Raw genomic sequence first — 23,466 nt, 5'->3', positions numbered from 1 at the left:
TCTGAGGAAGTAGACTTTAAAATGGGATTTTGGAGCTGGATTATCTGCTGTCTGGTTGGCAGTGAGAACCCCACTGTGGGTTGTAGATGGAGCAGTGATGCTAATAATCCTTGGCATACACTGTGGCTGTGCAGTTGTTAATACTTTGAGTCCTGGTGACTTGGAATGAAATTCCTGTAGAAGGGAATGCACCGGAGAGTACAAATATGTTATGCTTTTGAGAGGTTGAGGAAGTTACTAATTGTAAGGCCAGTGTAATCAGATGGTTGTTGATAAGTGATGTTGATAGATTGGAGAAAGACAATGAAAGGGTGAAAGTAACTGGGGGCAAAATGAAAAAGTTGGTGATTTCTTTAGCATTGTATAAAGAAACTCATCCTTAGTAGGAGGAAAGAAAAGGCTAAAGGTTAGGCTCAAGACTTAATTTTAAGAGTAGCAGAACTCTAAGGTATGTTGAATTCTCAGAAGTTTTCTATGCCAGTTGTCTGCTTTGATTAGAAGTAAATGGGACCCCAACACTTTGGATGGGACATCTGAGTTGATGTACTTGAAAATCTTGAAATCCCAAGTTCCCCCAAGCTCTTTGGAGCTGTAAGAATGGCCTTTTTCTCCTAGCTAGAGGGTAGTTGCATGAAAACTATGCTGCCCTTACTATTCAATCTCTTCTTCCCCCCACTGGCTATCATCAAACCAATAACTAGAGTTAGGTCACAGCAAAACCTACTGGGAGGTGCTAGGCCCACTAAGAGAAGAAAGGGAGTGCATGTGTATGGGTACACGTGCGTGTGTGCTGATTCCCAGATGCACTGAGCCACCCTGAAACACCATAGCAGACACACAGGAATACCATGGATATTTCAGAATTTCAAAGGAAACATATCAGTATCTGTCACAAAGAACTAGCTAGAGGTAGTTCATAGTTTTGACATTAGATCATGCTATGTTCCTTTTGATGCTGTCATATCTTTTTGAAGTTGTATTTTTGGTAGTTGCTGTGATATAAATCAAGCACTGCACAAAAATTAGTGTGAAACAGGAAGGGAGGGTGGCATGTTCAGTCTGATTCCAATTTTGAGAAGTTGTGCAGTGTCTAGCATTATACATGTCCAAGTATTAAGCAGTTGTGGTTATAAATATTTTTCAGTTTATGTGTATCATTTTTTCAAATGGTTGAGTTGTTAGGATGTAGATTCTTATTGATTATTTGGATCTAAGTAGTTAACAAACTACTGTTAGGTATTTCTTTTGGCCTACAAGTGTTGTAGAAAATTACTGGTGGTGGCTATGCAAGGGCCCAATAACAGATTTCTACTTACCGGTACTCATCTGGCAACTGAATTGCTGAATGTCCTGCCTGAGTAGTGGAAACTAACCATCCTTCACAGAGACCATAATTCATTTTCACTGGATTTGACACATATTTTTATTTTTTTAAGACTTTATTTATTTGAGAGAGAGAGAAAGAGAGAGTGCACAAGTGGGGAGAGAGGCAGAGGGAGAAGTAGACTCCCTGAAGAGCAAGGACCCTGTTGTGAGGCTAGATCCCAGGATCCTGAGATCATGACCTGAGCTGAACACAAACGCTTCACCAACTTAGCCACCTAGGTGCTTCTTTTTTTTTTTTTTTTTTAAAGATTTTATTTATTTGACAGAGAGAGATCACAAGTAGGCAGAGAGGCAGGCAGAGAGAGAGGGAAGCATGCTCCCCGCTGAGCAGAGAGCCCGATGTGGGGCTCGATCCCAGGACCCTGAGATCATGACCTGAGCTGAAGGCAGAGGCCTTAACCCACTGAGCCACTCAGGCACCCCCACCTAGGTGCTTCTTGACACATATTTATAAGTATGAGTTTGCTTTTATAGCTTACAGAGGCTCAGCCATTGCCACTATTTGAGGGCTTACAGAGCTTACAGATCCATCATCACAAGGTCCCACATAACATTGTTTCAGAGTAAGGGACCCACTTTTTTTTTTTTTTTTTTTAATGGTATGTTAGACAAAGATCACAAGTAGGCAGAGAGGCAGGCCTGGGGGTTGGGTAAGCAGGCTCCCCGCTGAGCAGAGAGCCCAATCCGGGGCTCTGATCCCAGGACCCTGGGATCATGACCTGAGCCGAAGGCAGAGGCTTTAACCCACTGAGCCACCCAGGTGCCCCAAGGGACCCACTTTTTAGCACAGGAGGATTCATGGGATCCATTTGTCCCATCATGCATCACATCACCCAGAAGTTTCTGACCTGATGGAGCAGCAAAACAGTCTTTTGATGACACAACTGATTATGATACCCAGCAATTTGGACATTATACCCTGCAGGATGAGGGCCCATCCTCCAGGGTTCCCAGTAGGAAGGACACATGGAAATAGGAATGGTTCCACTTAGCACCACTGGCAAATTTATACTCCCATCTCTATAGCTGAGCACTGGAGATTAAAAGGTCCTAGTTTTCAGATGGGAAACATTTCCAGCAGAAGACACTGTAGGAGTCCTGTTACACTTTGAGGCACAGCTATCTCTGGGACTTGACACCCCTTTCAAGGGAAAGGAGTTACCATTTTGACAGGACTAAAGTACCAGATCATTGGGAGGAGGTAAGGCTGCTGTTACACGATGGAGCATGGGGATTTGGGACACACGTGATCTTCTAGGTGTCTCTTGGTACTTCTTTCCAGTTACAATGTTAAATGGACATGAGAAGGCCTGATGACTGCCTCACAAGATCAGCCACCTGGATCAGCAGAAATGCTAGCTAAAGATGAAGGGAATCTAGAATGACTAGCAGGAAACAGGTTATAACAAAGTTTTCTTCTTGAAGCCATCTGAAACCAGTGGTGGGGGTTGTAATTTGTCCTACTTTACTTCCCCTGGAATGTTTCTCCAGGAAATTAAGGATGAACCAGAATTCTGGAGGAGCTTTTTCCAGAATACATATGAAGCAAGTGAATCCTAGTAGTATAATAGGTGGACTGTAGTGGATGCCATGAATTAATTTAATAGTTGTTTTGTAGATTCTCTGGGATGTTCTAAAATCAGTCATTCTTTCTGACTTCCAGAAATCATAAATGCACCCCTTGACTCTGCCCCCCCCAACTTTTATTCCAGTGACAAGAACCACCCATAACTATGCTGAAAAGAAGTGGTGAAAGTTGCATTTTCCTTGTTCCTTAATCTGAGGAGGAAACAATTACATGTTAGTCTTTTCAGTCTTTCAGTATTATGATATTAGCTGTGGGTGTCTTAATGGCCTTTCCAATTTGAAGGAAGTTCTTTAATATTTCTACATTGCTCTTAGTTTTTATAAGTGGGTATTGAATTTTGGCAAGTATCTTTTCTGCATTTGTTGAAATGATTATATATTAAGAAGAAAAAAGGAAAAATTAAGTTAATTTTTGAATGTTAAGTCAGCCTTGCATCCCTGGGATAAAACCTTCTTATATGTGATGTATTATTGAATTTGATTTACTAATATTTGTTAAGAATTTTGGATGTACATTTTTGAAGGATATTGGTCTATTAGTCTGTCAGGTTATAGTATTACAGGTATCATTGTGTCATAAAATGATTTGGACAGTAATCTCTTTCTGTATTTTTATTTTATTTTTATTTTTATTTTTTTTAAAGATTTTATTTATTTATTTGACAGAGAGAAATCACAAGTAGGCAGAGAGGCAGGCAGAGAAAGAGGAGGAAGCAGGCTCGCTGCTGAGCAGAAAGCCCGATGTGGGGCTTGAACCCAGGACCTGGGATCATGACCTGAGCCGAAGGCAGCGGCTTAACCCACTGAGCCACCCAGGCGCCCTTTTTTTTTTTTTTTAAAGATTTTATTTATTTATTTGACAGAGAGAAATCACAAGTAGGCAGAGAGGCTCTTTCTGTATTTTTAAAAAGTTTCCATGAAACTTTGGGGCTATAAGGTATATATACATATATAATTATTAAAACTTCTTAAGTAATTATTCTTAAATATTTGATAGAACTCATCAGAGACACCATCTGATCCTGGAGTTACCTTTTGGGAATGCTTTTGACAAATTTAGTTTCTTTAATAGATATTGGGATATTCAGATTTTTTATTTCTCATGTCAGTTTTTGGAGAAGTTTTTCCATTTCATCTAAGTTGTTGAACATTTTGGCAGAAAGTTACTTAGCATTCATTTATTCTTTAATATCTGGGATCTGCGGTGATAATTCATCTTTTCATTCCTCATGTTGGAGTCTTCTCTTTTTTCTTTGATCAGCTTAGCCAGAAGTTTGTCAATTGTGTTCATAAGTTCAAAGAAACAACTTTTGGCTTTGTTGATTTTCTCTGTTGATCTGTTTTCTCCTTTGTTGACTTTCCTGTCATCAGAATAATTTACTTCTACTTTGAGTTTACTTTGCTCTTTTTTTTCTAGTTTCTTAACGTGGAATCTTAGATAATTGATTTTAGACTTTTCTTCTATCATAAGTATTTAAAACTATAAATTTTCATGTAAACACTACTTTGGTTGTGTCCCACAGCTTTGATATTCTGAATGTTCTTTGTCATTTAGTTTGAAATATTTTCTTTTTTTTTTTATCATTTATTTATTTGAGAAAGAGAGAGAGAAAGCATGGAGCGGGGTGGGTCAGAGGGAGAAGCAGACTTCCCATTGAGTAGGGAGCCCCATGTGGGGACTCTGATCCTGGGACTCTGGGATCATGACCTGAGCCAAATGTAGATGCTCAATTGACTGAGCCACCCAGGCGCCTAAGCTTAAAATATTTTCTAATTTTTTTGTAATTTTATCTTTGATCCATACGTTATAATAGAAGGGGTGCCTGGGTGGCTCAGTGGATTAAGTCTCTGCCTTGGGCTCAAGTCATGATCTCAGGGTCATGAGATCGAGCCCCACATCGGGCTCTCTGCTCAGCAGAGGCCTGCTTCCCCCTCTCTCTTTGCTTACCTCTCTGCCTACTTGTGAGTTCTCTCTCTGTCAAATAAATAAATAAAATCTTAAAAAAGAAGAATTATTTTATTAACCTTCAGATATTTGGTATTTTCTTACTATATTGTTACTACAATCTGTTGCATATTTTTGTATGATTTCAGTCTAAAATTGATTGAGATAAGCCATATCTCCCAGGATATGGTATACCTTGAAGACTGTACCATGTACACTTGAAAAGGATTTGTGTTCTGCCGTTTTTGCATGTAGAGTTCTAACAGTTCAAATTGGTTGATGGTGTTACTTGGATGTTTTATGTTTATACTCACTTTTGTCTAGTTCTATAAGTTGCTCAGAGACTGCTATTGAAAATACCCTACTTTAACTTGGATTTGGATTTGCCCTTTTAATTTTCTCAGTTTTGCTTCATATACTTTGGGGCTCTGCTATTAGGTATATATATATATATATATATATATATATATATATATATACATACATACATATAATTAATAAAACTTCTCGATAAATTATTCTTTTATTTCATTTTGACACATCTCTCTTCATCCCTAGTAATACTCTTTGAACTTATTTTATCTGATATTAAAATAGCCTCTTCAGCCTTGTTTTGCTTACTGTTTGGATGGTAACATTTTTCCCATCCATTTACTTTTGAATTATCTGTATTTTTATATTTAAAGTTTCTCTCCCTTAGGTAGCATGTGTAGGGTCTTGCTTTTTTTTTTTTTATCTGCTCTTTTTTTTAAATCTGTCAATCTTTGCCTATTGTTTGGAGAATTCAGATTATTAATATCTAATATAATTAATTATTGATGTGGTTGGTTTTAGACCTATTATTGTCTTATGTTTTCTTCTTTAGTTTTTATTCCTCTCTTCCTTTTTCTGATTTCTTTTGGATTATTGTTTAGTATCCCATTTTAATATAGCTATTGGCCTTTTTGGCTTTATCTTTTTATATTTTAATGCCTTAGGAATTGCAATATACATGTGTAACCTTTCACAGCCTACTTAGAGTTACTGTTGTACTGTTTCACTTAAAATAGAGAAAACAGGGTATGTGCTATGGTGAGTGCTGTGAAGTGTGTAAACCTGGCGATTCACGACCTGTACCCCTGGGGCTAATAATATATTACATGTTTATAAAAATTTAAAAAAAATATTTAAAAAATCTATTTAAAATTAATTAATTAATTAATTAATTAAATAGAGAAACCTGACAACCATACAGATCCTTTTTTCCCCCCTCTATTTTGTTACCTAGCCTCCTTATGTTATAGTTGCCATATATGTTTATGGCTGCATGCTTTGAAAACCTTACCAAACAGTATTATATTTTTTGCTTTTAGTAGGTGTATTTTTAAAAAACTTAAAGGAAAAAAGTGATACTTTGTGTTTACTTGTATATTTATTATTTCTGTTCTTCCTTCATTCCTGAAGATGCCACATTTCCTTTCAGCTTTTCAGTACTTACTTTAGCATTTCTTATACATCAGTCTACTGGGGATAAACTTGTCTTTGTTTTTCTTCATCTGAGAATCTCTTCATTTTGCTTTAATTCCTAAAGAATATTTTAGGTGGATATAGAATGCTGAGTGGTCCCTGTTTTCTTTCAATATTTTAATGAAGTTGTTCCACTGGCATTTCACTGTTATGATTTCTGATGACAAACTTGCTAATTTTGAATCTTACTCCACTCTATGTAGTATGTCATGTTTTGCTGCTTTTAAGAATGTTTTGGGGTGTGGGTTTTTTGGTTTTGGTTTTCATAAGTTTGATTTGATGTGTCTGGTCATTATTTTCTTTGAGTTTAATCTCTTTGATGAACACTCAGTTTCTTGAATCTATAAATTTGCTTTTACCAAATTTGTGATGCCATTGTTTCTTAAAATATTCTGCCGTGATTTCTTTCTTCCTTCCAAGATTCCAGTGGCAATTACAGTAAAACTTTTGAGGCTGTCCCAGAAGGCTCGAACTCTTTATTTTTCCTTTTGCCAGTGTTTTTTTCTCTTAGTTCTTCAGATTTCATACTTTTTTCAAGTTCACGGAGTCTTCTCTGTCATTTCCCTTCTCTTAGTGAGCTCATCCTTTGAGGTTGTTTTTTTTTTTTTACACATTATATTGTCCAGTTTCAAATTTTACATTTAGTTCATTTTTAAAATAATTTCTCTTCTGAAGAATTTTTTTTTTTTGCTCAAGTGTGTTTGCCTTTACTTGATGGGCATATTTATAGTAGTTGCTTTAAAAGTATTGTTGGGGACATTAGGAGAAGGAAAGGAAAACTGAAGGGGGTAAAATTGGAGGGGGAGATGAACTATGAGAAACCATGGACTCCAAGAAACAAACTGAGGGTTTTAGAGGGGAGGTGGGTGGGGGGATGGGTGAGCCTGGTGATGGGTATTAAGGAGGGCTTGTATTGCATGGAGCACTGGATGTTATACGTAAACAATGAATCTTGGAATACTACATTAAAAACTAATGATGTATGGTGACTAACAACACAATTAAAAAAAATATTGTTGGATAATTGGAACATCTGGGTCACCTCAGAGTTGGTACCCATTTATTATTTCTTCCTTTACAATTGGTCACATTCTTCTTGCTTTTTTGCATTGCAAGAATTTTGGATTTCATCTTGGACATTGTTAATGTTATGTTTTGTAAACTCTGAGGCTTATAATCGGTGGGGGGGATTTTGATTTTTATTGTTCCTTTTAGCAGACTGTCAACCCATTTAGGTTCAGATGGCAAATTTGCCTTCTACGGGTGGTACTTTAAATCTCAGTTCAATTCTGAGTCGTTGCTATACTGGTAGGGTCTGATCTGTACCTTTGTAGGTCTGGTGTAAGCCCAAGACCTGTGTGGGTTTGTAGATAGAATTAGGGACTCCCTTTCTCTCATCATTATCCTTTTCAGGACTTTTTTCCTACATTCTCTAGCGCTCAGGAGCCCTTTTCCTTAATTCCGCTGGCCAGAAACATAGGGTTTCTCTTAGGTTTAACTTCTGGATTGTTGCTCTGATCAGTGATTGTTTCCTGGCCTTTGGGCAAAGCTGTTAGAGAGGAAGGAAAAATAATTGAATTGGGAAGTTCACTCTCCTGTGGGTCATTTTTCCAAGTTGAACTCTGCTCTACAAATGCTTTTGTTTGCTTTTCAGAGTCCTCAGTTCTTTTTTCTTTCTTTTCTTTTTTCTTCTTGTATTTTGTCCATAGTTCTTAGTTGTAAACAGTGGGAAAGATAGGCTGTATTTTAGTTTGCGCCACCATACTGTAACCATAATTCTTTCTCTTGACTGCTCTTACGGTTTTTTTCTTTTCCTTTGATTTTTTAGTAATCTGACTATGCTGTGCCTAAATAAAATTTGTGTGTGTGTATGTGTGCTTAGCTTGTGCTTGGTATTCATTGAATTTCAGAGATCTGTGTGATAATTTTTGCTTAATTTGGTACATTTTGGCCTTTATCTCCTCAAATATTTCAAACTCAGGTCTATCTTGTTTCCTTCTGGGAACCCAGTTATACACATATGAGGTTGCTTGGTATTTATTATCTCATGGGTGAAGGGTCAGCAAACATAATTCTCTATAGGACCAAATGCCCTCAAGTATTTAGGCTTTAGGATACTACAATCTAGCAACTCTTTAACTCCTGTTACAGTTTGAAAGTGCCCATAAGCAATAAATATGTAAACAGATGAGCATGGCTGTGTTCCAGTATAAGTACATTTACAACAGAATGGATTCAAGAATGTTTTGGTGTTAGAAGAATGAAGAAAGAATGATAGATATAATAGGTGACTAGATTACAAGTATAGAAATAACGATGCCTTTTCTTTAGATAATAAGGAAGAAAGAGCTAGTTTCTCAAGAGTCCATTCTTGGTACCCTTCTCTCTAAATTTTCTTCCTTGGTTATTTCAGTCAGTCCTCTGATTTTAGTTACTACCTAATTGTTTTTTTACTTCCTGGTGTGTGATTTATAGTTAAAACCTTTCCCTTGATCTCTAGACCTGTAATTTGAAAAGTCTGCTGCTGGGACTCTCTCAGTCTTATCTCAAATACACTATGCTTAGTGTATTCAAAGTTTCCTCATGAAGATACCATCACTTACAAACTGCCTGTTTTCCTGTAGGTTAGCTAAATAGAAGTCTAAAGACCTCATCTTCAAGTTTGCATTAAGAGATAATGACCTACACCCACTCACTCCCACCTCATTTTTCCAGAAGGCAAGGAGAAGTCACATTTCAGGGGAAAGTAAATTGAGGTTAGGGGAAGAAAGGAGAGTATTTAGAAGTCAGTGTTTAGGGGCACCTGAGTGGCTTAGTCAGTTAAGCATCTGCCTTTAGCTCAAGTTATGATATCAGGTCCTGGGATCAAGCCCCACTTTGGGCTCCCCACTCAGCAGGGAGTCTGCTTCTCCCTCTCCCTCTTCCCCCTGTCCTGCCTTCACTTGTTCTTTTTTTCTAAATTAAATAAAATCTTAAAAAAAAAATCAGTGTTTAAAGGGAAATAAGGAAGATAGTAGCTTGAAGAAGGAGACAAAGAATTTTCTTTTGGCTAACAGAAGCTGTAGTAGATGTTATTAGTGTCCTAGCCCTGTCTCTTTGGCATTTATCTCCATGCTTTCTACTTGTGTCTATGATTTTCTGCCTGAGAGCTTTCTTATTGGCCATAGAGACATTCTTGGCTTATGGGCAGGACAAGCCAGAAATGCCAAAGTTAATGCCTTTAGAAAGGCTTTCTACCAGTGATGGATGAGGAGTTTGGTGGGTAAATACCTCATTTTTCATTGGGGTAACTGAGCCATGTTCTACACTATCTACCAGAGCTTTCCAGTAGAATCATGCTCTAGTTGTCCATCAGGGTAATTGGCTAATCCACTCTTTACTGACTGCCTTCCCTTCCCTATCTTACTTTTGATCCCTTCCTCCAGTGTTTTTCCTGGCTCACTTCTCAAAACAGCTCCTTTTACATGAATCCTTGAATCAAGTCTTCTTCTGAGGAAACCAAAATCAAGGTAGACACTCTAGCATGATAATAATAAGAAATAAAATTTTTTTAGTGTTTATTAAATACCAGGTGTAACTCTAAGTGCTTTATAATCCAATAGGAGAGGTACTGTTTTCACCCGATTTTACAGATGAGACAGCTAACATAGAGAGGTTAAGTAACTTTCCCAGAGCATGGCTAATAAATGACACAGTCTGCATTTGAACCTTGGCCATTTGTCTCTAAATTCTGTACTCTCAACCTACTAGACTGAAGGAGAAGAATGGGAATAATGAATAAAAAAGAGAGAATGAGGATAATTCATGAAGTAAGGCCCATTTAAGGAGCAAAGAAGAGGGTTAGGAGATTTAATCTGAACTAAATGAGTTGGGGTAGGATTTTGAAGTAGCTAGAAAGGTTGTCAGTTTTTTGGTAGATGTACCTTTATTGTCAGAGAACACAATGGGCTCCCGACCAGTATTCCGATGATGTTCCTGAACTCTCAATAATTATTATTTAGGATTGTTATGGATTATTAAAAACAGAGTTTATAAGACACAAATATAGAATATGAACAGATAACTCTCAGGAGAAGTAATATATATAATAAACATTTCAAGGACAGGAAAAGGACCTATTAAAGTAGACTGAGAAAGAATCATCATCAAAGATAGAAGGAACACTAAAATAAGGGTTGAAGTCAAGGGGTAGGAGGAAGATATTTAAAGGAGTAGACTGACAATACTCATATACAGTGGAATGTGAAAGATAAAGACTGAAGCTAGGGAATTGAATAAGCAATAAGGAAGTTTGTGGCATTGAGAAGTCATACATAGGAATTTGATAGTAAGGGATTGAAAAAGTTCAAGACAACTTTTCCCTAAGAAATTTCATGATGAGGAGAAATAGAGAATCATTTAACTTTTTTTCCCCCTTCATTTGGAGGAGGCCAGTAGGCTTCTAGGTTTAGAAATCCTCAGTTAAAGAGATTCACTAGTGAACAAAAAGAGGACATAAGTGGTTGAGTGAAATCCTGAGGATGGCTAATGACATAGGGTCCATTGTATGAGAAGTATACTTGGATGGAGTAAAGGCTATCTCTTTCGGGATGATGGGAGTTGAAGGAGGTTTCAGAACTGGAGGTTTCAAGAATACATTTTCAACCTTTTTATCTTTCTGTGCTGATACTTTTTTCTAATATCTTCAAATTCTCTCTTCATCTGTGTCTGAGATGCTGTAAACCTACCTAGTGGGTCTTTAATTTCAGTTACTGTATTTTTCTTTTTCATAAAAGTTTGATTTGGTTATCTTCCATATATGCTATATTCCGCATATGCTGCAGATACTTTAAAGCTGTCTCTTATTTTCTTTAAATTTGGTAAGCATAGTTGGGTCTGAAAATTCCACCTGCACTCTGTTTTGGTATCTGTTGTCTATTTCTGCTAGTTCTCAGGGTTCCTTGTATCTTTTTGTGTGCCTGTTTGACTGATAACTGTCATTACGCTTGTGGTAGCTCTCTGAGGCCTGGGTGAACAGATTGTCCTTAGAAAGTTTTACAATGTCTTCATGGCTTGAGTTTTTCTCACCCACTTTGGCTATGGGTATCTGCAGTATAAATCTGAATGAGGCATGATCTAAAGTTTAACTTTTCAGAGACTTCTTTCCTCACTTTTTATTCCCTTATTTTGTTAGGCTACTGTGCCCACTGCCAAGGTGGTTTTATATAGAATTATTATCCCCCATCCCCACTGCCATATGAAGACTTCTAAATAGATCAAGAGATTGAAGCTATATATAGGAAATCTGTTTGCATCTCTCCCCAGATCAGTTTGAACTGCTAAAATCTCTTTTCTTGTTACTAATTATCAGCCTAGGAAAGTAAATAAAAGTTTTCTACTTAGTAATCAGACTACTGTTCCTCCCTAATTTATTTAATAGTGCTTGAACACAGTGATGAGAGTATCATTACATTAATTACATAGGAGAAATAACTGGTTTATTTAGAAAATCTTTAAGTACATATAGTGTTTTATAAATTAGTTGATTTTTTTTAATTTTTTAAAAAAAATTTAAAAATTTTTTTAAAAAAGTGTTGTATCTAGTGACCTGGATAATTCACTTATTAATTGTGGATTACTTTGCACTTTCTGTAAATACAGTTAGGTTATGTACAAGTAAAAATGCTTTTTCTTATCCACCATTATGATTTTTATTTCTTTTGTTTAATTTACTGGCTTCCAGATTAAGTAATTACCAGATTTAGTAATTACCAGATTATTTTTTTTCCTGCTTTACGGAAGTATTTCATCCCAAGTAGTTGTTGAGTTTTATGAAATACTTTTTCTATTGAAATGATTATATATTTTTTCCTTATTTTACTATCCTGTTGAGTTATATTGATTGGATTTTGTAATTTATCTATCTTTTTTATAGGTTGCTGAACATTGAAATCATGTTTAGATCAGTGGCTTTTTTAATCTTATTTTTTAGATGAGGTATAATTCACATACCATGAAATACACCATGTGAAAGTATACAAATTAGTAGTTTTTAGTGTATTAGCAAAGTTGTGTAAACAGAACATTTTCCTTACCCAAAAAAGAAATCGTATACCCATTGGCATTCACTCTGCTTCTCTTTTCCATCAGCCCCTGGCAACCACTAATCAGCTTCCTGTTTCTATGGATTTGTGTAATCTGGACATTTGAAATGAATGGAATCATACAGTTTGTGACTTTCTTTCACTTAGCATAATGTTTTTAAGGTTCATCCATAAAGTAGCATGTCTCTATTCCATTCATGGCTGAATAGTATCCTGTTATATGGATGTACCACATTTTGTTTACCATTTGTCAGTTGATGAACATTTGGGTTATTTCCACTTTTTGGCTATGGTAGTATTTCTGCTTCTTTGTTCATGGGAGATGTTGGCTTGAGATTTTCTTATTTTGAAATATTCTTTTCAGATTTTGGTATCAGAATTATGCTAGTCTCATAAAATGAGTTGGGAAGTTTCTTCTTTTTATATTCATAGGAAGATTTAGTTTAAGATTGAAATTGAAAAAATGTACCAGTGAATTAAGTATTTACAGGAATTCTCTGGTGAAGCCACTGAGTCTATAGTTTTCTTTGTGGAAGGGTTTTGGTTAGGGATTCAGTTTCTTTAACAGAATATAAGACCATTCAGATACTGTATTTTTTCCTTGTTTAATATTGAGAAGTTACATTTTTCAATGGAATTTGCCCCTGTATTTAAATTGTGAAATTTATGGGCAGTGTCTATGATGATGTCCCCTTTCTTATTTCTCATATGGGTAATTGTGTTTTTTTTGTTTTTGGTTTTTGGTTTCTATTTTTGTTTTTTTCCTGACCAGTCTTGCTAGAGCAGTCTTTCCTTATCAATCTTTTCAGAGAACCAGTTTTGGTTCCTTGATTTTCCTTACTGAATGCTGGTTTCTATTTTATTGATTATCTCTTCTTACTTTTGTTTCCCTCTTTTTGCATTGTTTACTTGTTATTGTTTTTCTAGCTTCTAAAGATGTAAGCCTAGATCATTTATTTTCAGAATTTCTTTTTTCATTATATGCAATTTTGTCTTTGCAAACAGCTATACATTTTCCTTAAGCACTACTTCAGCTACATTTCACAAGTTTTGATATGTCATATGTCATTCTTATTAATTGAAAATCTTTTCTGAATTCTATTTTAACTTTCTGTTATAGGTTTTTGAGTCATAGGTTATTTATTTGGATTTTTGTTTGTTTTCTTTTTTAGATTTCCAAACATTTGAGAATATCTTAGTTTTTTTTCTATTGGTCTCTAGTTTAACTTTTCTGTGATCACAATCGCAGTCTTTGGAAATTTGTTGAGACTTAGTCTGTGGTCCAGCATTCTGTTGTCTATTTTGGTAAATACTCTATTTGCATTAGAAAAGAATGTGCATTCTGCAGTTGTTAGGTGTGATTTTCTAGGTGTGTCATTTGGGTCAAGTTGATAAATCATGTTTTAAATTTTCTATATCCATGCTGTTTTATCCTGTACTTGTTCTGTCAATTAAAGAGAGGTATGTTAAAATCTGCTCTTTTGATTGTGAATTTGTCTTTCTCCTTTTATGTAGCTCAATTTTACTTCATATGTTTTGAAGTTATGTTATTATTTCATGCATCAGATTTGGGATTGCTGGGTCTTCCTATTGAATTGACCCTATTAGCACTATGAAGTACTCAGTACATCTTTAATAATACTTCTAGCCTTAAAAATTAATCTTGTCAAATACTAACATAGTCATACCAACATTTTTTGCAAGGCCGGTAATCACGTTCAGGATATATCTTCTTCCCCATTTCTTCTACTTTAGCCCTATGTCCTTTTATTTAAAAATTCTACATAACGGTTATTAAAGATCTTCCTTTTGTATTTCTTGTACTATTGGTACATTGACAATGAATTATGTCAGCTTTTGTGGGTCTAAAATATATTTTTGTCTTCCTTTTTAAAGGATATTTTTGATAGGTACATAATTCTAGGTCTACACCTCTCTTTCCCAGCACTGTTCAACACAGAGAATGGAAGCTATCAATCTTACTGTTGTTCTTTTGAGTGTATCTTTTTTCTCTTGTTGCTTTTAAGATTTTCTCTTTATTCTTTGTTTCAGCAGTTTGACTGTGCCTAGCATTTGGTGTGCCTGTGGTTTTCTTTGCATTTTCCTGCTTGCATTTCCCTGAATTTCTTGAATCTCCAGGTTGATTTCTTTCCTCATGTTTATAAACTTTTCATTAATTACCTGTTCACATACTGCATTTGCTCCATTCTTTATTCTGTCTTGGATTTTATTTACATGAATATGAGACCATTTAACTATGTCCTACTTGTTTCATACTCTGTTTTATTCATCTCATTTTTTTCTCTGTGTTTGAGTTTGGATATTTTCCTTTTGCCTATCTGCAAGTCTATGAATCCTATTTTCCTCTTGTCTAGTCTGCTCTTAAAATTACCTGACAAGTTCTTGATTTCAGTTATTTATTTTTTAGAAAAGCTACTTGGCCTTTTAAAAATTAGATTCTTTTGAAAATTGCATTTCATCCTATTTTTCCATCTTTGCATCTGTTTTAAATCCTTGTCTCCTAAATTCAATGACAGTTATCTTGAGTCTGCCTGATTATTTTGCTTCTTGTATATCTCTTAATATATTATTATGTGCCTACCAGTTTTTTTCTTTCAGAGAGTTTTGCTTTTTGCTGTGTTAGACAAGTAGGATGAGATGTTGACAATTTCCATCCTTTCATGGATTAAGGAGACTCCTCCTCTGACTGGGATTCTGTCTTCTAGACATTGGGAGACTGGGAAATTGACTCTGTTGGTACAGCCTCCCTATCCTCTAGCATCCCATTACTAAGCTTTATAACACTAGGGAAACTGCCCATGTATTTGAGGCTTTTCTAGATTTCCGGTCTCACTCCAGCTAAAGCTCCACTAGTTTCTGGTTTTCTTTAGTAGAGTTCCTCTGTTTAAACTAGGCTCAATTTGACCTCAGTGTATCCAAACTTTGCAAATACCCCCATAGAGAAAAATGCCAGTGGCCTGAGCTTACCATGGAAGTGCTCTTTCATCTCTGGAGTTTTGGTTTATCTAGTTCTTAATTACTTCCACAGCGTTCTTAGGCTAGTCAAGTTTTTGAAGAAAGAGCAATGGCTTGCTTCTCTCTAGTATCTTACTTTAAGGAAGCAGAAGTCCAGAGTTTATCTTTGCAAAAAGAAAGACATAATTTTAAGAATGCTTATTTGTTCCACTGTATATTTTTTCCTGCTTTGTCGAAGATTATTTGACCATAGGTCCATATCTGGGCTCTCTGCTCTGTTCCACTGGTCTATGTGTCTGTTTTTTGCCAGTACCATGCTGTCTTGGTGATCACAGCCTTGTAGTAAAGCTTTGAAATCAGGCAATGTGATGCCCCCAGTTTTCTTTGTCAGCATTTCCTTAGCAATTTGGGGTCTCTTCTGGTTCCATACAAATTTTAGGATTGTTTGTTCCAGCTCTTAAATACCAGTGGAATTTTGATTGGGATGGTATTGAAAGTATGGCTTGCTCTAGGCAGTATAGACATCTTAACAATGTTTATTCTTCCAATCTATGAGCATGGAATGCTCTTCCATCTTTTTGTGTCTTCTTCAATTTCTTTCATGAGTGTTCTGTAGTTCCTTGAGTAGGATGAATACCCAACTTTTATATCAACATGTAGGGACTGGAGGAGATTATCAACATGTACGGGACTGGAGGAAATTATACTGAGTGAAATGAGCCAGGCAGCGAATCAATTATCATATGGTTTCACTTACTTGTGGAGCATAAGGAATAACACGGAGGACATTGGGAGATGGGGAGGAGAAGTGAGTTGGGGGAAATTGGAGAAGACAAACCACGAGAGACTGTGGACTCAGAAAAAAACTGAGGGTTTTGGAGGGGGGTGCTTAGGTGATCCTGGTGGTGGGTATTAAGGAGGGCACGTATTGCATGGAGCACTGGATGTGGTACATAAACAATGAATTTTGGAAGACACACACACACAAAATTAAACTAAATTTTAAAAAAAGAATGCTTATTTGTATAAGCATAGTGATATTTTGAACAGTTTTTATCTGTGTTCCATACTAGTAGTTACTTTTTTTTCTTTCTCGTTGAGCCTGTTTATCAAAGTACACTCTAGACCAGAGGTCGACTAACTGTGGCACAAAGACCAGCTTGGCTCAGAGCCTGTTTTGTATTGCCTGTGAGCTAAGAATGGTTTTGATGTTTTTAAAGGTTTAAAAAAAAAGTGTTTTGTGGCATATAAAAACTATGAAATTCAAACTTCAGTGTTCATAAATAGTTTGTCTATGTCTGCTCTCTTGCTGTAATGGTTGAGTCGTTGCAACAGAGATCCTGTAGCCTACAAAGTGGAAAGTATTTACAGTCTGCCCTTTACAGAAAAAAAAATTGCCTATTCTTGCCTTAGACCATAGACTTAGGAATTTTTCATTTCTCATTACTAAGGGAAATTAAACAAAAGATTGAAATCTTCTTATTCTAGAAGTTCTTTGAATTTGGACTTATTAAAACTCTAGTATTTTAGAGTTAAAAGGAATCTCAGAAATAATCTTCATCTTGTTATTTTACAAATGAAGAAACAGATTCAGAATGGGAGACGTTTTTAAATTAAATTTTGACTAACTTTTGTTTTTTCTTTTAGAAAACAGACTCAGCAATAAGCTGATAGAGAAACTAATGATCTATAGCATGGAACAATGTGCAAATATTCATTTGTTCTTACATTGCAGGAAAAAAATTGTTTTTCCTTAAACCGTGGTAGCTATTAAAATTTCTTCCTTGGAATTTTTTTTTTCTTCCTTGGAATTTTTAAAGTAAATATTTTAAAAATAAATATTTAAAGAATGTTAATAGCCTTTGCCTCTTATTAGCACTCATAATTCTTTCAAATCTCATAGGTATGAGGTTCTTTTTGTGAAATGACTAAAAATCCTATGAGATCAATTCCAGACATTTTTTCATTTTAAGTTCCTATTTGATTTAGGATTTCAAGTCCTAAATCATCATAAATTCCAGGGTGAATTGTTACTGTGTAAGACTGGTTTCTAGAGTTTTTCTTTTATCTGTCCATCCTCTGATATCATAAAAACTTTATTTAAACTTAGTTTTCAACTAAGCTTTTCCATTAGTTATATAAGGGGATGTTAGCTTACTGACAAATTGCATTTTTATTTTCTAATGTTGACTACAGATTTTCTTCATAATAACTTTTAACTTATTACTGGCTTTCTTTTGACAGCCATCTACTTCTTACAAAACAAACCAAATTAACAACAAGAACAAAGTTAACAACAAAACAGTAAAATCAATTTGTGGGGATTTGGGAGAAGCTGTTTCTTTATAGTCAGGAATTGGTGGGCTTAGGTTCATTAAAATTGTCATAACTAATTAAATGCCAAACTAATTAAATGCATAGGAAGAAGTATTTTAGGAATATATATTAAAGCCATTTGAACTTCAAAGATGTTCATTAAACAAAAACAAATATTAATATATATTTGTGAAAATTTTTAGTCTGTGATGAGTAGGCTTCAGGAAAGTCATTTTATTTGGGTTTATATATTCTACTTCTCTAAAGATTAGTTTTGAATGAACCTTGATGTTTTTCTAAGTTGTACAAAAGGGGCTAATCTTTTAGCAGTTACATGTTCCTATTGCTCAAATAACTGATTTCATTTAATATAAAAGAGAAGTTGTTTTTCTAAACCATAATGAGAAATATCTATTAATTTTCATTAACTTTTTGTTCATTTTTGATAAGTCTTGAACAACCATGATATGTCAGGCAGTGATGCAGGTCTTGAAAGTACAGAGTTGAAATAGACATTTTTCATGCTCTAGCAATTCTCAGAGTTGGATAGACTGTATAAGCTGGTGTATCTGTTCATGTGTCCCACATGACACCTTTGATCAATCTTTCTCTTTACTTTCATAGCATGCTCTCTGGGGGAAATCTTATCCATGTACATGGTTTTCCATTACCTCCATTGCACCAAAATCTGCATAAAATCATTTCATGGATACCTCCTAAATGGATATGGCTGGCTTACATATCCTTTAAATGTATCTGTGTATCTACGAATCTATCCTTGGTCCTCTGGGTAATGCTTAAAGCTCTGAACTTCATTCTTTTCTCTCTTTCCTGTCTCCTTCCTCCAACTTTTTCTTTCTCTCAAAATAGTATTGAGTACTTTGTTCTAAGTTCTTTTCAGACCAAGAAGCTAGAGCACAGCACAAGAAATACAGGGCGTCTGTACTCTTGGCACTTACAGCTTGGTGAAGGAGTAATGCATTGAACACATAATCCCATACATAATTACAGTTGTAGATAACACAGTGAAACAAGTGTAAAGTGATGTGAGAGTGAATATTAGGGAAATTAACCCAATCTGGGACATTACGGAGTAAGTGACACTTATATTGGGGCCTCAGAGATGAATGGTGGTTAGCAAAAGATGTGGGAGAGAATACCAGGAAGAGGGAGAGCCTTTGTGAAAGCCCCTAAGCAGCTTAGCAGGTCCACATAACCAGAAGGATGTCTTTGTGGCTGGAGTATGATGAACAAGTTGGAGAGGGATGCAAAATGAGGCAGGGAGGCTGGCAGAGATCAGATCTTGGTAGAAGATCTTTAAAGCCATGCCAATGCTTTTGGACTCTAAGCCAAGAGAATTGAGAAGATACTAGTAGGCTTTTGGGTGGGGTAGTTACCTCCCAGATTTGTGTTTCTATTTTTTTTTTTAAGAATTTTTATTTATTTGAGAGAGCACACATGCTGATGAGGACATGTGAGCTGGGGGAGGGGCAGAGAGAATCCCAAGCAGACCTGAGGCTCAGCTCATAACCCCACATGGGGCTGTATCTCACAACTGCAAGATCATGACCTGAGCCAAAATCAAGAGTCAGATGCTCAACCAACTGAGCCACCCAGGCACCCCTTCAGATTTGTGTTTTTAAAAGTTGATTTGGGTTCCTGGGTGAAGAATGAATTGAAGTAGAGCAAACATGGTTGTACAGAAATGAATTAAAAAGCTTTTGCAGTCGACCAACCAAGAAGTGGTGGTAACAGGTTATTAGAATTGCAGCCGTAGAGATGTAGACAGATTCAAGAACTATTTATAAGACATAATTGACAAGAATTTGTGATTATTTTGGTTTAGGGAGTAAAGCTGAGGGAACTGTCAAAGATAAATTTTCATATGCTTTTTCATGTCTGTTTTGCTGACATTTTAGTATCTTGAACTCAAACATCTTTAAAAATGAACTGGGGGCACCTGGGTAGGTCAGTTGGTTAAGCAGCCGACTCTTAGTTTCCGCTCAGGTCATGATCTCAGGGTTGTGAGTTGGAGCCCTGCACTGGGCTCCATGCTGGGCATGGAACCTGCTTACGATGCTCTGTCTCCCTTTGTCCTTTACCCTTCTAAAAAAATTAAAAATAGGGGCACCTGGGTGGCTCCATCAGTTAAGCATCTGCCTTTGGCTCAGGTCATGATCTCAGGGTCCTGGGATCCGCCCCACATTGGGCTTCCTGCTCAGCAGGGAGTCTGCTTCTCCCTCTCTATCTGCCTTTCCCCCAGCTCATGTTCTCTCTCTCTCTCTCACACACACACACACACACTCTCTCTCTCAAATAAATGTATAAAATCTTGAAAAAAAAATAGAACCAATGTTTTCCTTTTGGAAACTAAATTCTTCCCCTTGACTTCCCTATTTTTGTGAATGACATCCCTACCTCCAGGTGGCCTAGGCATGCAATTTTTGTTTTGGTCACAACTTTCACTAAATTAGTTACCAAGTGTTAAGGACTCTAGCATCTAGTGTCTCTTCCTTCCCCTCCTCCTCTTCCTCTTTTCTTTTCTTCCCCTCACCTTCCTCTTCCTCCTCCTCTTCAGTAGCATCCTTTTGCTGATCATTAAATTATGTTTTTCATTCAAGTCTTTGAGCTCCTTGAGGGCAAGAACTGTCTTTTTCATGTTATATTTTTTAGTACCTAACAGTGTGTACCTCAGTGTTAGAGACATCCTTAAATAAAATAAAATTGTTTTCCCTGATTCTTCTTTCTTCCACTATAATTCTTATTTTTTGCCACATTTTTTTCTATCTCTTTCTCGAAGTCATTCGGGGGCATCCTTCTGCTTAAAGAATAATTTGGTCTTAGGCCTGTGAGCTTATGAAAAAACTGGCTACAGGATATAAGAAGAGTATGAGTTGGGGTCTTTTCTATAGCAATTTAGTAAAAATTGCTTCCTGTCCCTTTTAATACTGTAGCCCTTGCAATTACAAAGAGTAGATTTTTCTGGGAAAGGAATATACCTAATATTTATTGGCCTCCCCACTATTGAATAACATTTTAAAAACTTTATCTGATGCCATTTGCCTTTTTTAATTTTATAAAAATATTTGCAAAATTCAACTTTTTGATCATTTAATGTATATTTCTTAGCATTCCAGTGCTGTGTTATTATCTCAATAGCTATATTGTGTGTTAGTATCTTATGTGTGCATGGAGAGTATATTGTGTCATAGAAAGTTTGCAGAAGAAACATTCAGATACCTACTTTGGAAGTACATTTTTCATAGCTTTATATATTCTAATAATGAACTTTCATAATTCTTTTTTTCCACTTTTAGGAATAAGAAAATTTTAAATAAGAAGAAGTTGAAAAGAAAACAGAAGAGCAAATCAAAAGTGAAGACAAGAAGCAAGGTAAAACTGCTGACAATTTATAGGGAGTAAGGACTTTTTCATACAGTAATTGGAATAAAAATGCCAAGATTAAAAAGGTATAACTAGCAAACCATTTCATGTCTATTTTTTTTTAATTTTAATTTTTAAAAAGCCCCTTGTTACATAGTTATGCTATTTAGTTTCATTTTGGGGGCATTTCATGGCCAGTGGCCTGGAAGTTAATATCTGGGTGATGAAAATTATTTACTGTTTATTCATGTTATCTTTGATCAGTTTTTTTGGGGAACATATCCATTTCTCTTCTTTTTTCTCCATTCCTAACCACATGTTCTAGAAACTGAGTAAAATTGGCTTGGACATTGGGACTTGGATTTGGCCTATGCATATGTCATGAGTTAGGGAGAATCTTGATATATCTATATTGTTCTGAGCTTTTTTTGGTGGTGGGTGGCTGTGCAAAAGAAAATGCAATATGGAATATTTTAATTAGATGAGACCATAGAGAGCAAGGATCTTTCTTTTTCCATCTAAAGCGGAAGTCTTCTCTATTAAATCTTAGACATTTTCACTTTCTACCAAAGAGTCTTTTTTTTTTAACAGTACTAAGAAGCATAGACAGGAGAAAGAGGGAAGTCATAACTATGATTTCTGAACAGCTCTACTTTTAGTTAAAGAAACAGTAGCTTAGCTTAGCCTGTATATCATATTTAAGTTCTAAAGACAATTGTTTCCTGCCCTTTTTAGTTAGTGTTCTTGCCATTTTGTAACTGAGAGAAATGTACTTTAAAGTAGTAAGCCAAAAAATAAAAGTATAGGGGATGAAATTTATTTCATGGCTCTATCTTAAGACACAGCTGGATCCATCAGTAATGTCGGCAAATCTGTGTCTTCATCTCTTGCTTCTGCTTTCTTCTATGTGTGGGCTTATTACCTCTGGCTGAGGATGAAGGCTCCTGGGGGCTCCAGCTTCATCAGTTCTAGCAGAAAGTCTTGAGTATGATTTTTGATTGAACTTCGTCATTCACTTTGGCCTTGGAGATAGGGTAATTTGATTGGTTTTAGGCTGAGTTATGTTTCATCTTTCTTCTTTTGTCCTCAGGTTTTTAGGAGCGCTTTTAGGAGCTTTTTAGGAGCGCCTTGTGATAAGAGTGATAAAAAAAAGTTACTCATTTATTCCTAAAACATTAATTGCATACTGACCTTGTGAAGGCCTTATGCTGGATATTTGGAAGAGAAAGATGAGTAAGAAATGTTTTCTGCTTATGATGGGCATATAAAATAATAAGAGTGTCATTAGTCTTCCTGCTCTCTATTACTGTTTCTGGACTATTTTTCATTCACCTTTTTAATTTTATTTTTATTTTATTTTTTTATTTTAAAATATTTTATTTATTTATTTGACAGACAAAGATCACAAGTAGGCAGAGAGGCATGCAGAGAGAGAGGAGAAAGCAGGCTCCCTGCCGAGCAGAGAGCCCGATGCGGGGCTCGATCCCAGGACCCTGAGATCATGACCTGAGTGGAAGGCAGAGGCTTTAACCCACTGAGCCACCCAGGTGCCCTCATTCACCTTTTTTAAAAAGGTTATTTAAAAAATTCCAGTGAGCTTCCCCCCCAATATATTTTAAGAATGAACATTTCTTTTCAGCAAATGAAATAAGATACAATTTAACTATACCACTTTATTTCCTTGTTTATTGCTGTCATTGGCTCTTCTATTTCCCCTCATCCATTAGCCATCTCCTTCATTCAGTTTCTTTCTTATTCCGCTTAGATAGCACAGTCTTAAAAAAAAAAAGTACTTAATCTCTCTTAGTTCCCTATGGCTGCTGTAACAAATCGCACAAACTGATGGCTTAAAACAATACAAATAATTCTACAGTTTTAGAAGTCTGAAGGCCAAAATGGATCTGGGCTAAAATCAAGGTGTTAGTAAATCTGCGTTCCTTCTGGAGACTCTAAGGGAGAATTCATTTCCTTGCTTTCCAGCTTCTAGAGGCTGCCTGCATGCCTTGGCTTGTGCTCCTTTACACCTTCACCAGCAATGGTTGGTTGACTCCTCTCATGTTGAATTACCCTGACATGTTTCCACTGTTACCGCTCCTTCTTTTCCTGTCCCACCACCCTCTCTCATCCGCAAGGACCCTTGTGATTACATTGGGCACGCCCACATAATCCAGAATAAACTCTTCATCTCAAAATCTGTAATTTATTCACACCTGCAGAGTACCTTTTGTAATGTAAGATGACACATTCCCAGGTTGCAGGGACCAGAGGAGGGCACCTTTGGAG

The 23,466-nt window shown here is 36.0% G+C and overlaps 1 protein-coding gene across 12 annotated transcripts in view; it reads left to right on the top strand.

The window, feature by feature from the left end:
- Positions 1–23,466, top strand: part of MYCBP2 (MYC binding protein 2) — a 259,246-nt gene that overhangs the window by 7,075 nt on the left and 228,705 nt on the right. For all 12 annotated transcript variants that reach the window (XM_047720174.1, XM_047720176.1, XM_047720180.1 and 9 more), the window contains exon 2: positions 21,117–21,192. In XM_047720174.1, coding sequence (XP_047576130.1) covers positions 21,117–21,192 — 76 coding nt within the window. The remainder of the gene's footprint in view (positions 1–21,116; positions 21,193–23,466) is intronic.

This window comes from Lutra lutra, chromosome 3 (genome assembly GCF_902655055.1).
Source record: "Lutra lutra chromosome 3, mLutLut1.2, whole genome shotgun sequence".
NCBI lineage: Eukaryota > Metazoa > Chordata > Mammalia > Carnivora > Mustelidae > Lutra > Lutra lutra.
The sequence above is the reverse complement of the archived record's forward strand: the minus strand, read 5'-3'. Positions and strand labels throughout refer to the sequence as shown.